Genomic DNA, 16,428 nt, shown 5'->3' on the forward strand with positions numbered 1-16,428 from the left:
AAACTTGAAACTTTCTTGGCCAACACCAGGTTCGAACCTGGGACTCCCTGGTTGGTAAGCAACTAATTACTCACTAATTACTCAAACCCAAAAAGAAAATAAACAACACATTCAAGAGATTTCATAGATTTATGTTGAAGAAAACAAAACATATAAAAAAGTTAAGATATAAGAACACCTCAAGCTGAATGTTAATGAATATTTGCGTATAAAATTTATCAGTATATAATAACAATAGACCATATCTAGTAAGATATTTAGTCTTAATACGTGAGCACTACAGACCACGTTACATATATTGATCTCCATGTACAAGTATCAGGCTCAGCAAGGAGTCTGGGAAATTGAACTGATATACATTAGCTTTAAGAACTAATTTGAAATGAATAATATATTGATCTATGAAGAAGAGCAATATTATGCAACAAGTATTTCAAAAAACCTCTCTTAAAGTTTTATTGTATTGACAATACTTCATAATGGCATTTGTTAATTAAAGCTTTTCAAATATATTTATCTAAGTCTATTTTTGATTAATTTTATCAAGTTATTGAAAGAGACAGGTACACACTATTATTATCAGTAAGTAAATAAATTCTTAAAATATCACATAAATAACAAACATTAACAAAAAAGAAAAGAAAAGAAAAGAAAGAATGATCATTAAGTTACACGAAACAAAGACATGATAATGATACTGCCATACATTAATTTAAATGAATATATTGTTATTACCATATTCACTGTAAATACTGCCATACATCAATTTCATTGAATAAATTGTAATTACCATAATCACTGTGAATAAATACTGTCCACCTTTTGTGCTTATTTGAATCTGTAATAATACTAACAAGCAACTGAATTATTTTTTGGTCCAACAGTAAGCATGCACAGAGCTTCCAAGTTCATCACATATTGCCATTATTTTGCTTTCATCTAAGAGTATGGGCCGTTATTACAGGTCTGTCTATACTATTCAGAAAACTCCTTACTATATATCAGAGATATACATGTATGAATAACTGAATTAAACCAACACATAACCAGAAAATGACTTAATCAATCGTCTAATATTATTACACCATACATTCATTTCTTTCGAAAATTTGTCCTATCATGTTTTACATGACCAATCCCACCAGGTTTTAAAACATTCTATCAAAAATGTGTCTTGTATCCTGTTCACAAGCTTTCAAAAACTTAACTTTGCATTTGAGAAATTTTGAATTTCGATGGGGCTTTTCTCTGCCACCAAATGAATATACTCTGCGAATTTGATAATAATATTTGAAGAGCATTCACAAGAAAAGTTGAACAGATAACTGTGAGGAAGATATGCATCCTCAAATTGTGAACGTATTATAAATGTGGGTTAATAAAAATTTAATTATACAGAGCATGCCTAGCTCCATTCGAGCTGTCTAGTCGTTTGGCTAGGATTAAAAAAAGAGGTCCCATGTACACACTGGTGTGCACGTAAGAGATCCCTTGGCAGTTGGAAATCGATTTAAGAGTAGGCCGTAGCGCTGCTGTCCAGGCAAAATTTCCCTTACAGTACACTGCATGGTGTATGCCTGTCTTCATTAGCCCAGTAGGAGCAGAACAGTAGGACAATAAACCCCATTTCATTTCATTTCCTAGTTCCATTTGAATTAAAATATCTGATCAATCCAGTTCAACACTTTAATTTGACCTATAACCAAAAAGTTCTTGAAAACTTTAATAAAATATTTTTAAAATATCCAATAAACTACTTAATTCAGATATGCTGCATAATAGTTAAAGTAAAATATATATATTTATATATGGTTTTGGCAAGATAACTAAGTAATCATAACTAAATTATGAACTACATGTATATAAATAACAAAAATAAAACAAAAATATACAGAAACTATGAACTAAACATAAACAATAAATATAAATAATACTTAAAAGTCTTCCATAACTATACTTTTTCAGTTTGTTAAAATGGCTAAATAAACCTCTTTGATTTGGCTAAAATATAGAAGTGTTGAAGTACAATGTGTTGATAAACATTCTGAATGGGTATCTCTCTACATTTAAAATTTTAAGTCCACACAGAAGGCCAATGTCGATTTTGTGTTTTCCTGTAGACAGTTTAAGCCAAAAACTTACTCTCGCTTACTATTTTGACAATAAAATTTAATTGTTTAGATTTTGTCCCATAAATAATAAAACTTTAAACCAATACACAATGCTTTATTTTGACCTTTAATCAAAAGAGGTTTAGCCCATTTAAATTTATTTTTCAATTGAGGTATATCTACACAATTATGCCATTAAATCAAGGTGATCAAATTTATCAAAAGGTACTGATCATCTACAAAATTTCTCCACAATCTTTGCAAAAGACAAATAAAATTGACTTTAATCGGACTTCATTTATTTACCAACTAATAAGAGAAAATGTTTTGAAATTTAATTTAATAGTTAATCCGATACAAATATTTTAAGACTTTAGTCACTATATAATATAACGTCCTTTACTAGTAATTCTCTTGAGAGAAAAATAATTAAATTTTGTCTAGGAATGTAGTATCATTACATGTAATTTTAGACTCCATATCTTAACATTCATACAAATAATTTGCAAAATTTCAAATAAATGAGAACAAGAAATAATTACGCAAGAAACACTCTTTATACAATCGTACGTCATATACATACATGCTCATATCAAAAGCAAGTAGAAAAAATATTATGACAAAAATATCACATTAAAAAAGTCTAAGTACTTGACATTACATCATTCTAAGCTTGACAATAAAATAAGTTAAATCATGGCATGCATATCTTGTCAATAGCTACAGGTCAAGTGAGAGTAATAGCCAATTGATATCATATCCAAATAGCATTTCAGATGGAGATTTTTCGACATCTAATTAATTCAGGTATCTCAAATTTTCACAAATTACCATCAATCTGACTTAAACACAGATGCTATATTGTTTCGTTTTTTATAGTTCAAAATTTCATTTTATTTGTCTTCACTACACAAGGATCTGGAAAGGTTGTAAAATAAGCTATTTTTGGTAGATGTGATGGATAGCCAATCAAATGGTCTGTTGGGTCAAGTTCTTAGCATGCAGTGTGCAGAACTGTGGGTAGACATTCATAGAAAAGAATTCAAAGCAAGAGTTGTATTTCTGAAAAACCCCTTAAAACACTGAAGCTCATTGGTTAATCAAATGATAGGGTCAAAATCCACTTGTCATAGGGTCAAAATCCACATGTAAGACACCCGACACAACCTCCCACTACAACTGGTCAGATCTTCATATAGTGCAGGCCATCGAAAGTATAAAAACGAAATGAAATATAGATCTGTATTTCAATCAGATTGGAAGTAGAGGATTGAACCCAATGTAGCCGAATGTAATTGACCTCCTATTATCACCCTGTCTTCCTTTTCTTCATTTTATAACAGATTAGTGCCACAGTCGTTTTTCTTTGTGTCACGATAATAAATATCCATACCTTTAATTTACAAAAAGATGGAGAACAAGTCTCACTTCTATTGACTCTGGACTAGAACTAAGTAAATTATACAGAAATATTTACATTTGTTTAAAATAAATTATATTTGTATTATTAGTAATAAATCAATCTAACACTATAAAAATGAAGGCCATCACACATGTGATTTTTCATGGGATTCATTGGAATTATTCATAATGACATTGCATGGTGATTTAATGCAACCACATAATTAAAAATATGTTCTGTTCAGGTTAATTAGGTCAAGTAATACAACTGGAAAACTTATTTGTAATGAACAGTAGGACATTTCTTATGGTTCAGAAAAATTATATTATAGACTGAAAGTGGTTAGTAAGCTTAACAAATATAAAATAAAGAAATCCTAACCACTTTTCTTGATGGTGAATCGTAACAGTCAGTTGTTAACAAATCACTTGTTAATGATAATGATGGTATTTTTAGAATTTCAATAAGTTTTTGGCAATAAATATAATTTTCCTTTAGTTTGGATATAGCCTGTAAATGATGATTATGTAAATAGATAATTGAATTTCTATAAACAAAGCCTACAGAGCATCTAAGAAAAATCACATGTCATTGGTGCCACTAAAATGATTAATTCTATTAATTTATACATATAAATAATATGTCAAAATAAAAGATTTTAATACTTTAAATAATATAATAGAGTATCTAAATCATTGTGACCTTCAATTGATCGCTATCAATACTATTAAAATTGTAAATCATATATATAATGCATTATTTAACAAGTGTGTAAGGTCACTATCTGTGAAAATCTGAGCATTTTATATGAATAATATGTATTAACTTTGGAGCTGTGATGAAAAGCAAGCCATAGGTTTCTTAAGATTATGAGACATAGTAAGTGCTGCCATTCTAGACTTGAATTGACTGAGACCTCTTCATTTGGGTCAAAATAAACTGCTGATTTCATTAGATTTGATATGTTGATTTTTTTTTTGTGGATGACGATCTCTCTTTGTCTCTAGACAAAGCAATAGTTCAACCAATTTCGTATTTCAAAGTATGGTAAGCCAAAAATGAATATAAATTTACTAAACAAGTCAACTAAAGCTTAATCTTTCAATACAAAAAGTTAATAATGAAATAACACATTAGATCAACTCCATTCTATACTTTATATTGACCTAATGTAAAGAGGTGTAGCGTCTTGAAAGGAGAAGTCCAGTCATTGCAGATTCACATTTTTTTCATTCATTATCTATTATTAAAATAGTTTCAATCATGCTCAGCCTAAAGTACAAATTGTATTATTTGTTAGTAACAAATTAACACTTAATATGCAGGTTGTGATCTTATGAGAGTAACTGTCATAAAAAAAGAGCAGTGTTTCTTTGATCCAATGTATGCACCCATAGTAAGAAGAATAGCTATATAGCAAAAGCACATTGTTTTATTCATAAATAGAGAGTGAAATTTACCCTAATGACATTTCAGTTGGCTTTTAGTTGGTTAATTAAGGGCAAATAGCATATATATATGTCAGGTACTGCATTGTGGAAACTATTCTAATACTTCATAATGAATCTGTGATGTCTGGGCTTTTCCATTTAAATAAATCAAACATCAATATTCGGAAGATGTTCTGATATGTTTAGTTTTTTTTGCAGTAAAACCCACACGGGAAGGTAAAATCATGTGGTATATAAAGCAAAATTTTTTCAACGAAAACCTATGGATTTAGTGGAATGTGTGAACGATAAAATTTAATGGAAAAGCATAAGTAGTCACTGACATGTGCTACTTTAAAACCAGAACAACTTCTGTATTCTGTCATCGTGAATTTGTACATTGATAAACAATTTTAATAATAAACACAAAAACATAATATGGAACACAATTACTATTTTAATTAAAGTGACGTTATATTGAGTGCTGTCTCAGTGTTATCAAGCAAATGATGATGAATATAAAATACAGAGAGACCCGTCAACGCAATGTCGCTTTAATTAAAATTGTAATTGTGCCCCATATTATGTTTTTTTGTGTTTATTACATGTGTCAAGTGCTAAATACCACTCAAAGAAAACATTTGTATGTTATGAGACTCTGATAAAAAGGCTCATTCTCGATCAAATTAACCATGATAAAACGGCTCAACCACCAGTTAACCCTTGGTGAAGCAACATTCCAAGGGTTGATCCTTGTCAAAAATGATTTCTAAAATTTGGTCTGTGTTGAAACAGATTTGGAAGAAATTTTATACGATAATTTAGCTACAACTGTTGGCCGATTTGACATGAAATGACCCAAACTTCACACAAGCAGACTTTTGTCCACAACAAACAATAAAAGATTACGATTGGAATCGAAGTTAGTTATATACAGACGAATGAAAATGCTGTTTAAACAGTTGCGAACATTAAATGATTATGCGATAGCTAATGAAAAAGATTTCATGTGTAAAAAGATTTGATAACAAGATTCAACTCTAAATAAAACTGACGTTATGCAATGATATCCCCTTCTCCTGGCTCGGCAAATAGTCCTCTAACTTCTAAAATGCTAGCAAGATCAAGAACTATTTTGTAGAGACTCGGGTGCTCAAGAATTTCATCTGTAGGCAGTGAAGGGTGTGAAACTGGGTAGTAACTTGGTCCCTGTAAAAATATAATATGCATTTGATTATCAGATTTATTCCCAAATCCATCTAGTAAAATTCATATCAAAGTGGCATTATGAAAGAGTTAATTCTGCCTATTGCCAGTCTTTATCTTGGCTTCAAATTATTATTCAGATATTTATTCTCTAGACTATCGGATGGTGGAGATTTAAACATATTGAAATGTGATCGCTATTTTCATACATTATATATACTCTTTACACATGGGAGTTATAACAAAATATATAATGGTCATCTACCTCCACATTTATCAAATACAATGTTTGAAATCTCTAATTTTAAATTAGCTGACTTCTACAATAAAAATACCAAGAGTTATACAAGTCTTTGAGCTTAAACTGTAAGAATACCTAAATTAATATGCATATTCTTCATTTGGCATTATAAAAGGCTGATTTATGATGAAAAATTATTCCAAAATACATAAGACTCATTGCCAGTATAAATATGTTTTAATCAGAAACATACTTACCTTAAACCCTCTGTGTAAAATTAACACAATATAGCACAACACAAAGCGAAGCAGTAATAATCGAAGAAAATCATCACCGAAAAACTGCATGTAGGAATGATCTACAAAATAAACAAACAACTATGGTAAATTCTTACCAAATCCAAATTCATACGTCAATGTACATGTGTACAATACAGCTTTGATTACAAAATTTTCTCTAAGTGCTAACTGTAAATAATTAGACCATTCATAATGGGCATTATTTTTTGATTTCAAATAGAGAAATGATGTTTAACATCTGCTCGACACAAACCCAATAATACCTTGCAGATATTTATTGTCAGCAACAAAAATTTGTTCTGGATAAAATAACACTATTTTAATATCTGGTATATGGTGGCTTAGTTTTTTATGTTAAAAGTTCAAGAAACCATACATTTCAGACAACACCAGGGTACAGGCAGCTGTATTTATATAACTATGCTTTATATCAACTTCCACCGGGTCGATTTAATTTTTTGTGTTCCTAAATAAAATTAACTTACCAAGTTTACGAGCTCTAACAAAGAGTTTACTGGCCTCCGCCATAAATTTATCTATCTGCATTTGGCACTTGTCCCATAGTGTGATAGGAATATCAATTATATTACATACATAACAGAATGCCATAAGTGGACAGTGAAGAAATAATGTAAACAAGTTCCCTTTCTGATGCTGATCTATGAATAAAAAAGAAATGTAATGAACTGATATATAATCCAAAAAATGAACAGAGATCAACAGTTGTAGGTTTGAAAGATGTGGTTTTATGGTGAAGTACTTTTTCTCTGCAACTACTGAAATGATTTAGTTAAAACCAAAGGCCAATCCTTTTCCTTATTTAAATTGAACAACATAAGGTATGAAAAGTGTTTTTAGATAATAATTTGGAGGATTAACACCAAAAACCTAGGTTAAATAGCACTTTCAGTTAGAAGGAACCGGCCATTATGGTATCAATCTACTTTTGGCTAAATTACAACGGGTTAATCAATACTAAGAAGTCAATCAACTTGCTAGTCGGCCACAATAACAGTTATACCTTACTGAGAATCGGTCATGTGGTTCATAATCTGTAATTAGCACATATAACGACTAGTTTTGACAATCCGGTAAAAAGATAAGTTGCCAGGCAACAAAACATACGCTCACAGCAGCTATATCTTCCGGGCAGTCAACAAGAGTTGTCGCATATTTTTACTTTTTTCAGTAATGAAACATTTATAATACATTAAAATCTGATCAAGGGTAACAACTCATTAAGTATTTATCAGAAAACCATTAGAATTTATTTGGTTTTTATAAAGTTCTGCCCCATGCTAACGTTTAGTATACGAACTTTTAACATCATGGATTTAGCTGTTCACGTCATAAAAATTCATTGAAAATCAATATACTTGTTCGTCTCGAGACCTTAAACTCTGTGTATCAATCTGAAGTCAATCGGATGATAACTTTAGCCTCTAGAGCGTCACAAGATTTTTCAAAGTGATCAAGGGCCATAACTTTGGCAGTAATTATCGGAAATCGTTGAAAATCAATATGATTCTTCGTCTCATGACCTCAATCGGATATTAACTTTAGCCTCTAGAGCATTTACAAGAATTTTTGAAGTGATCAAGGGCCATAACTATGGCAGTAATTGTCGGAAATCGCTTCTTCGTCTCATGGCCTTAAACACTGTATATAAATTTAAAGTCAATCGGATATTAACAAGATTTTTTGAAGTGATCAAGGGCATAACTCTGGCAGTAATTATCGGAAATCGCTGAAAATCAATAGGCTTCTTCGTCCCATGACCTTAAACACTGTGTATAAATTTAAAGTCAATCGGATATTAACTTTAGCCTCTAGTAATTGTGGACACTGGACCGCCGGACGGACGGACGGATGGGGGCGACGATAATATAAGACCACATTTCAATGTGGGCGTATAAAAACCGGAAAATACTGGTTATCGGAGATTCTGACTAACCTTGCATGGTTGTAGGAACTTGTTCCGGTGATAGAAGACAAACCAATGGTTGACCAAATAATGTAGGGAAACCCTGTAATAAATTACAGCACAAATTTTACTATATAAGTCTATTGAACTATCATAACTTCATGTGCACATTGTCAAACGGACACCTTGTGGCCTATTAAAAGAAAGCAATATCCTCCCATTACTCAAGATTCAAGAATTAACTGCTCCAATACAAATATCCACCACTACCACTAACAACAACTTCAACTAGCGGTTGCCATGCAAGATATGCCCACATTTTGCAAGAGATGGATAGAGAACAAGCTAAAAACATAAGCGATTTTTCGTACAATCAGGGGCCATAATCCAGAAAGATATGATCTGAAATGTGCAAATATCAAAAGGGACTGAGATCTTTGGGATATAAAGATATATTTTAAGTTTCATCAAAATTGGATAAAAATTTTGACTTCTGGAGGGTACACAACCTTCCTATTACATACTTTTACACAATTTGCGTACAAAGAGTGGCCATTTTGTCGGGCAGTTTCATTGCGATTTTCACAAAATTCGAATCCAACCTTCATTATGGTGGAATGGTGATATATTTAAATGGTTTTTAAAATCGGATAAAAAAGTGACCTCTAGAGAATCCACAAGCTAAAAATGTGATTTTTCGAACAATCAGGGGCCCTAAAGGAGGTTACGTTCGGATATGCGCGATTATCCAAAGGAATCAAGATCTTTGTGATATAAACATAAATTTAAAGTTTCATTAAAATCGGATCAAAATTGTGACCTCTAGAGGGTCCACAACCTTGATATAACAGATCTTTACACTATTTGCGTAACTAAGAGGGGCAGCCCTTTTGTCTGGCAGTTCTGGTCCAATTTTGACAAAATTCAAACTCAACCGACACTACAGTGCAACGGTGATATATTCAAACATTTTTTTTTCAAAATCGGATAATAATTGTGACCTCTACAGGGACCACAAGCTAAAAACGCGATTGATAATACAATCAAGGGCCATAATTCATTAAGTCCCGATCCGATATGCGCGAATACTGAAAAGAACCAAGATCGTTGGGTTATAAACATGTAATTCAAGTTTCATCAAAATCGGATCAAAATTGTGAACTCTAGAGGATCCACAACCTTGATATACCAGATGTTTACACTATTTGCGTAAGAAGGGCAGCCATTTTGTCTGGCAGTTCTGGTCCAATTTTCACAAAATTCAAACTCAACCGACACTACGGTGTAACGGTGATATATTCAAACGTTTTTTTAAAATCGGATAATAATTGTGACCTCTAGAGGGACCACAAGCTAAAAACGTGATTTTTCGTACAATCAGGGGCCATAATTCAGGAAATTACGATCCGATATGCGCGAATAAGGAAAGGAACCAAGATCTTTGGGTTATAAACATGCATTTCAAGTTTCATCAAAATTGGGTGAAAATTGTGACCTCTAGAGTGTCCACAAGCTAAAAACGTGATTTTTCGTACAATCAGGGACCATAATCCATGAAGTTATGGTCCGATACATGTCAATATCAAAAGGAACCGGACAGGGGCGACGGCATAATACTTCCACATGAAAATGTGGGCGGATAAAAATGCCAGGAATAGAAACAATGAAAATTCTTGAGATTAGGCATGACACAAACCATTATATTTCAAGCACTACAGGATTCATGAGATCTTGTTTTTAACCTTTCACAGTAACCTATTACATGTTTGCTCAAATGAAGAATGTAAGCTTTACTAAATGAAGAACTCTATTGACAAATAATTTTTCATTAACTGAAACTTAAATGTCCAAAAATTAAATCCCCTGGCTTCTTTGTTTTGCATGATGTAATTAGGATGTTATCTGTGCAGTTGTGGCTCTCGCTTGACATTAATCCGAAAGACATGCTATTGTCACTGTTGTTTTGGCATATGGTGGACATTGACCTTAATAAGAAATTACCTGCATATAGTACAAGTTGAAATGAAATAACTTAAATAATGTTATGTTTCAAACTGTGTGATCATATTGAATTTAAAATTCAAAATCTATTTTCATTCACTGATTATACATTACGCATATTGTACTGAGAGAGTAAAGAAATAAGGATTATTATTAACATCACAGTCCGGCAAACGGTGGCAAAATACAGCAGTGATATATTATATATATAGAATTAAAAAGAAACTTACTTGGAAAGCTGAACTGTTATCACTATCAACAATCAGAAATAAAGGTTTACGTGTATATGGATATAAATCTCCTGGATGTAAACTGAAAATACAATAAATAAATAATATTCAATAACTCAGTTATACATACATTGTACTTTAAATAATATATTGGAATGATGTGTTATCAAAAAAAGAAGGGGATATTAAAATGCAAATACCTATGCAGGTTGTGATATGATAAATAGTCATGGACACTTGACATGCTTTGAGAGTATATTCACAGATGAAGAACTTATCGCCCCAACAGAACCACTGAGCTGCACATGCGACACGTGGGAGGGGTTTATTGTCAAATTTGACACTTCCAGGAAGGGTTGATGAAAACTGCTGCATGCTAGTTTATAATATCCATGGTTGGTTTCCTATAGGTTCTTGCATAAGATTTACTGTTTCGTGTATCTTTGCTTTAGTTGTTAAGTTTAATTTGCAATGTGACATCTTCAACATGATGGACATCTACGTGCTATTGGCATGCTTCAAATGGGTTCTACACAGCGAGCAGTAGCCAACATGCTTAATGTGTCACAGTCTGTGATCAGCAGACTGTGGAACCGGTAACAACAAACAAACAATGCTGATGATAGACCTCATTCAGGTCGTCCTAGAACCACTACACAAGCCCAGGATCGATACATTTGTACACATGTCCTGCGAAATCGAGAACAAACGGCCAATCAACTTTCTGTAAACTTGTACCAAGTTACAGGAATTCGAGTTACACCCAAAAAAAATTAGAAATCGGCTACATGCAGCCCATTTGCATGCGCAACAACTGCATGTTGTGCCTCCATTAACTCACCAGCGTAGAAATTGGGGTAATCGTTGATAGGCGCGTGTAATGTTCTCAGATGAGTCCACATTTACTCTGGCCACATCCTGGCACCGATAGTTCTGCCCTTTGCTCAATGTGCAGGTTGACGTTTCATCTTTCAAGACGATAATGCCAGTGCCCACCGCGCTCGTGTCGTGAATGACTACCTCCAGCGTCACCATAGTGTCCATATGCCTAAGCCAGCCATAAGTCCTGACCTTTCCCCTATAGAGCATGTCTGGGACATGATCGGGAGACGTGTTCGTCAACGTCAACAGACAACACTCCAAGAATTGGGCGTGACACTGCAAGTGGAGTGGGTCAGATTGCCCCAAATCATGATTGGACAGTTGATTATGAGCATGCCACGACGAATTGCTGAATGTCTGAGGATTGATGGAGCAATAAGACAAAAATCAAAAATGTCCATACTTTTGACAGTGTATCTCTTTGTGAGCGAAATGGGGCCGTCAGATAAGCGGCCCATATGAACTGTTTATGTTCTTGTGTAGGCAATTGACCTGTTATTAACATACACTGGTTACCTCTAATAAAAACAGCAGTGCATTTCCGCATTTTGTATTGTTTCTGAATATCCCCTACTTTTTTTGAAGAATGGATATTATTAAATTTTAGTTTGTTTACTAATTTTAGTTTCTCTTTTAGCTGAAATTACTGACAGTTGGGCAATAAATCTGTTACATCTCAACACTTTACATCTAAAATTTTAAATGGAGACAAATACTAAATTTTACAAAACAAATCAACACAAATTTAATTAAACCAATACTTTAATGTTTTATCCAAATCCAAGCCATTTTACATTAGGAAGATGATTAATTCTTTCACATTACTGGTAGATGTAGGGGACCACCAAGTCTGTGCAGCATATAGTAAGTATAAACAGAACTGAATAAATCTTACCAATGCATTTCTTTCAATACACCGGGTCGTTTTCCTTTACTAGGTGTTTCTCCTTCTCTTCTACTATTAGTTACAACACCTCCTAAATCATATGCAGCTAAAATATAAATATAACAGTAATCAGCGGTGCCAGGCAAGATACACCCACATTTTGCAAGAGATAGACAGAGAACAAGTTAAAAAAAACAACATTATTTTTCGTACAATCAGGGGTCATAATCCAAGAAATTATGGTCTGAAATGCACGAATATCGAACTGGACTGAGATCTTTGGGATATAAAGATATATTTTAAGTTTCATCAAAATCGAACAAAAATTGTGACCTCTAGAGGGTCCACAACCTTTGTATTACATACTTGTACACAATTTGCGTACAAGGCGCGGCCATTTTGTCTTGCAGTTTCGGTTTGATTTTAACTGTGTAATTGTAATGGTGATTCATTTAAACGTTTTTTAAAATCAGATAAAAATTGTGACCTCTTGAGGGTCCACAAGCTAAAAACATGTTTTTCGTACAATCAGTGGCCATAATCCTGGAAGTTACAGTCTGATCTGCGCAAATAACGAAAGGAACCAAGACCTTTGGATTAATAACATACATTTCAAGTTTTATCAAAATCGGATAAAAATTATGACACTTCTAGAGTGGTCACAACCTTGGTATTACATACTTTTACAATATTTGCAAGGAATGCCCATTTTGTCCGGCAGTTTCGGTCAGATTTTTACGAAATTCCAACTCAACTTTCATTGATGTGTAACGGTGATATATTTAAACGTTTTTTTTTTTTAAAAAATTGATACAAATTGTCACTTCTAGCGGGTCCACAAGCTATAAATGTGATTTTTCGAAAGTTATGTTTGGATATGTGCGATTATCGAAAGGAACCAAGGTCTTTGTGATTTAAATATAATTTAAAGTTTCATAAAATCGGATCACAATTGTGGCCTCTAGGGGGACCACAATTTTGATATACCATATTTTTACACTATTTGGGTAAAAGGGCCGGCCATTTTGTCCGGCAGATTTGGTTCGATTTACAGGAAATTCGAACTCAAACGTCATTAGGTTGTAGCGGTGATATATTCAAATGGTTTTTAAATTGGATAAAGATAGGTTGCCAGGCAACTAAACATACGCCCACAGCAGCTAAATCATCCGAGCAGTCAACAAGAGTTGTCGCATATTTTTACTTAAAACATGGATGTTGACCAAATTGATATTGACCTTGATATTTACAATTTCAGATTATCACTTACATGATATCAACAATCACCAAGTCATAGGAAAATGAACTGTATATGATCCACAGTACCTACCATCATCTGTGTGTTTAGCATTTCCTAGGCAACCATCTGCTGAGATATATAATAACATTGCACCATTTGGTGGTAGCTCTTTAAAAGCTGAGGCAAGAAAGGTATTAAGTTGACCGTAAGTAGGTTTATACAGTAAGTATTTATGTGGATTGTCACGTCGGCTTCTATCTCCATTTTCCTGTAAATAATAAAATATTGTATCATGCTTCGATAAAATGTATAATTGTTTACTGCTCTATTGCCTCGTTTATTTGTAATACAGAAATTCACGTGAATCTCTGAATATACTTTGTGCAAGGCTTTTTGCAAGAGCTTACGCTGCGAATCTACAAGGACTCGCTTGACATTTTTCAAAAAAAAAAATCAAAAAAAATCTGAGAGAAATGTCGAGTCCGACATTGAATATCAGTGTTCTTAACCGGCTGTATTTTGTCAGCTTTAGCCGATTGATGTTTAATCTAGCTGATTGGTAAAACAATGAATCGGCCACCATGCCCATGGTATCATAAATCAATCTACTTGCTTGTCAGCTACAACAACAGTCATACCTTAGTGAGAATCGGCCATATGTGTTTCATAATCCAAGTAATTAGCACATTTAACGGTGATTTTGATAATCCAGTAAAAAACAAAACAAGCTTGCTGATTATTCATAACAATAATAGGTTGAATAAAAAAAGCCACATGGCGAATGAAGCATGGTTTGTGAATCGCACGTCTTCCACGCTCCGTCCGTGTGAATTCCATGTACCGGTAGATATTTAAATAATAACTGGATCATACATTGATGGATTCATTGACCAGTTGTTAGGTAAATTTAAATCTTCATTGAATATAATGCCCTGATAGAACATAAAATACACGGAGAGAGAAACAGTGGATATTTTGTAGACAGAATCTCCAATGGCGAATTCCAATGACACGTGACATATCAGTTGGAATAAGGTCAATAAACCAGTTCTAAATAGCGTTTACCGTTATGAATTTTTATTTTATACATATGCTGACAGAGGCTCAATGCCATGGTGCCGTATCAGATTATTTTGACTACGGCATTTTCTGATACTGCAGTAAACAATAAACAAAATTTTGTTTTTTAGACAATATTATTAATTAAGATTCAGAGGATTCGCGCAGATTGCATATATGAGAATCCTCTTAGATTCTCGCAAAAAAAATGACGGATTTATAGCCCTGGTAATAGCTTGACCAAGTCGAGTTTGACCAATCATAATAATATAAGCTTATGTCAAGCTTGCTTGAGCGTGACATAAGCCGTGGTTATCAACAGTCACTATGCAAGCCATTCTTGACAAGTATGTCTTTATTTTTTTGACAACATAGTCTCAAGTTTCAAGATCAGATATGTATAATGCACATGCTGTACCTAGAACTTATATTGAAATAAGTCAGATTTTTGTTGGTGATAATGCGAGAACAAGTGTACCGTTGTATGTTTCAGAAAAATATTATAATTAACATAAATGCTGCCCATTATGCTACTTTTCAGTAAAATGGCTATTATTGTAATTATATTGTAGGTGTACTTACAAATAATTGTCGACCGGGTGCTGGAGATACGTCATATATTTGATTAGTTAAATCTTCTTGTGGTTCTCGTTCTAATGTTTGTAACATTCTAAACATATCTAATGTTAATTCACTAAACTTCACCTGTAAATATAATAATTCAAAATAATACATAAATAATTTTATTAATATTCTTAAAGATACATTATGGGAGATAAGATAAAGCGATGGCAGTTCTCGCTATAATAGTTAAAAATAAGATAGTGTAAAGGTAATTTGCTGAAAATTTCAGTCAAATTGATCCACTATGAGCCGAGAAAGAAGCGAGTGAAATTTTTGCATAGTCTCAGTCATCATTACTAAAATCATTAATATAAACAGCATAGTCTCGATTATCCACTTTTATTGATTAAATTATCAATAGCCGTTAGCAGCATATAGCCTCGACATCGAGAGTTTATTATGGTCTGGATAAGTTAATTAATGTCTAATTGATAATTTAGATAACATTTCAGGCCTAAAGAAATACTTGTAATAAGCAGATTTTGCTCTTGCATAATGCATGTTTAAGTAGAGCTAAAATTATAGAACTTTTGAACCTATGACATCACAACCATTTTATGCAGAAAGCAGGATGGGAATTTCAAAGTTTTGTAAGGAATTATTCCAAAATGCCCACATTTATAGCAATAAATAAACATGCGTGGAAGTATCACATTATCTCTCAAAAATGGTGATTACCTTATGCTGCCATTTTGTAGTCTCAACTGAGTCAATTTAATACTCTATATGTATAATATCTATTAGTATAATGGGCAAGGTGCAGTTCAGTTGAGTATGCACTATTCAATGTGATTTGGAAACTTCTGATTAGACGATTGATAAGACATAGATTGTGATTGGTTGACAATACTTCATTGTCCCAATCAGACAAGTCAATGATTTGTCTGCAAATT

The 16,428-nt window shown here is 32.9% G+C and overlaps 1 protein-coding gene across 3 annotated transcripts in view; it reads right to left on the minus strand.

Annotated features, from left to right (window-relative positions):
• Positions 1–115: 115 nt before the first annotated feature.
• The window catches only part of LOC126819719 (protein SCAI), a 43,963-nt gene continuing 27,650 nt past the window's right edge, over positions 116–16,428 (minus strand). For 2 of the 3 annotated variants that reach the window (XM_050547936.1, XM_050547927.1), the window contains 8 exons: positions 15,494–15,616; positions 13,943–14,120; positions 12,622–12,718; positions 10,845–10,926; positions 8,644–8,716; positions 7,175–7,348; positions 6,648–6,748; positions 116–6,152 (listed from right to left, as the gene is read on the minus strand). In XM_050547936.1, coding sequence (XP_050403893.1) covers positions 6,000–6,152; positions 6,648–6,748; positions 7,175–7,348; positions 8,644–8,716; positions 10,845–10,926; positions 12,622–12,718; positions 13,943–14,120; positions 15,494–15,616 — 981 coding nt within the window. In that variant the 3' untranslated portion in view covers positions 116–5,999. Of the gene's footprint in view, positions 6,153–6,647; positions 6,749–7,174; positions 7,349–8,643; positions 8,717–10,844; positions 10,927–12,533; positions 12,719–13,942; positions 14,121–15,493; positions 15,617–16,428 lie in introns of those variants that run through there. The other variant, XM_050547944.2, reaches the window with a different exon arrangement.

Source organism: Patella vulgata, chromosome 1 (genome assembly GCF_932274485.2).
Source record: "Patella vulgata chromosome 1, xgPatVulg1.2, whole genome shotgun sequence".
Taxonomy (NCBI): Eukaryota; Metazoa; Mollusca; class Gastropoda; family Patellidae; genus Patella; species Patella vulgata.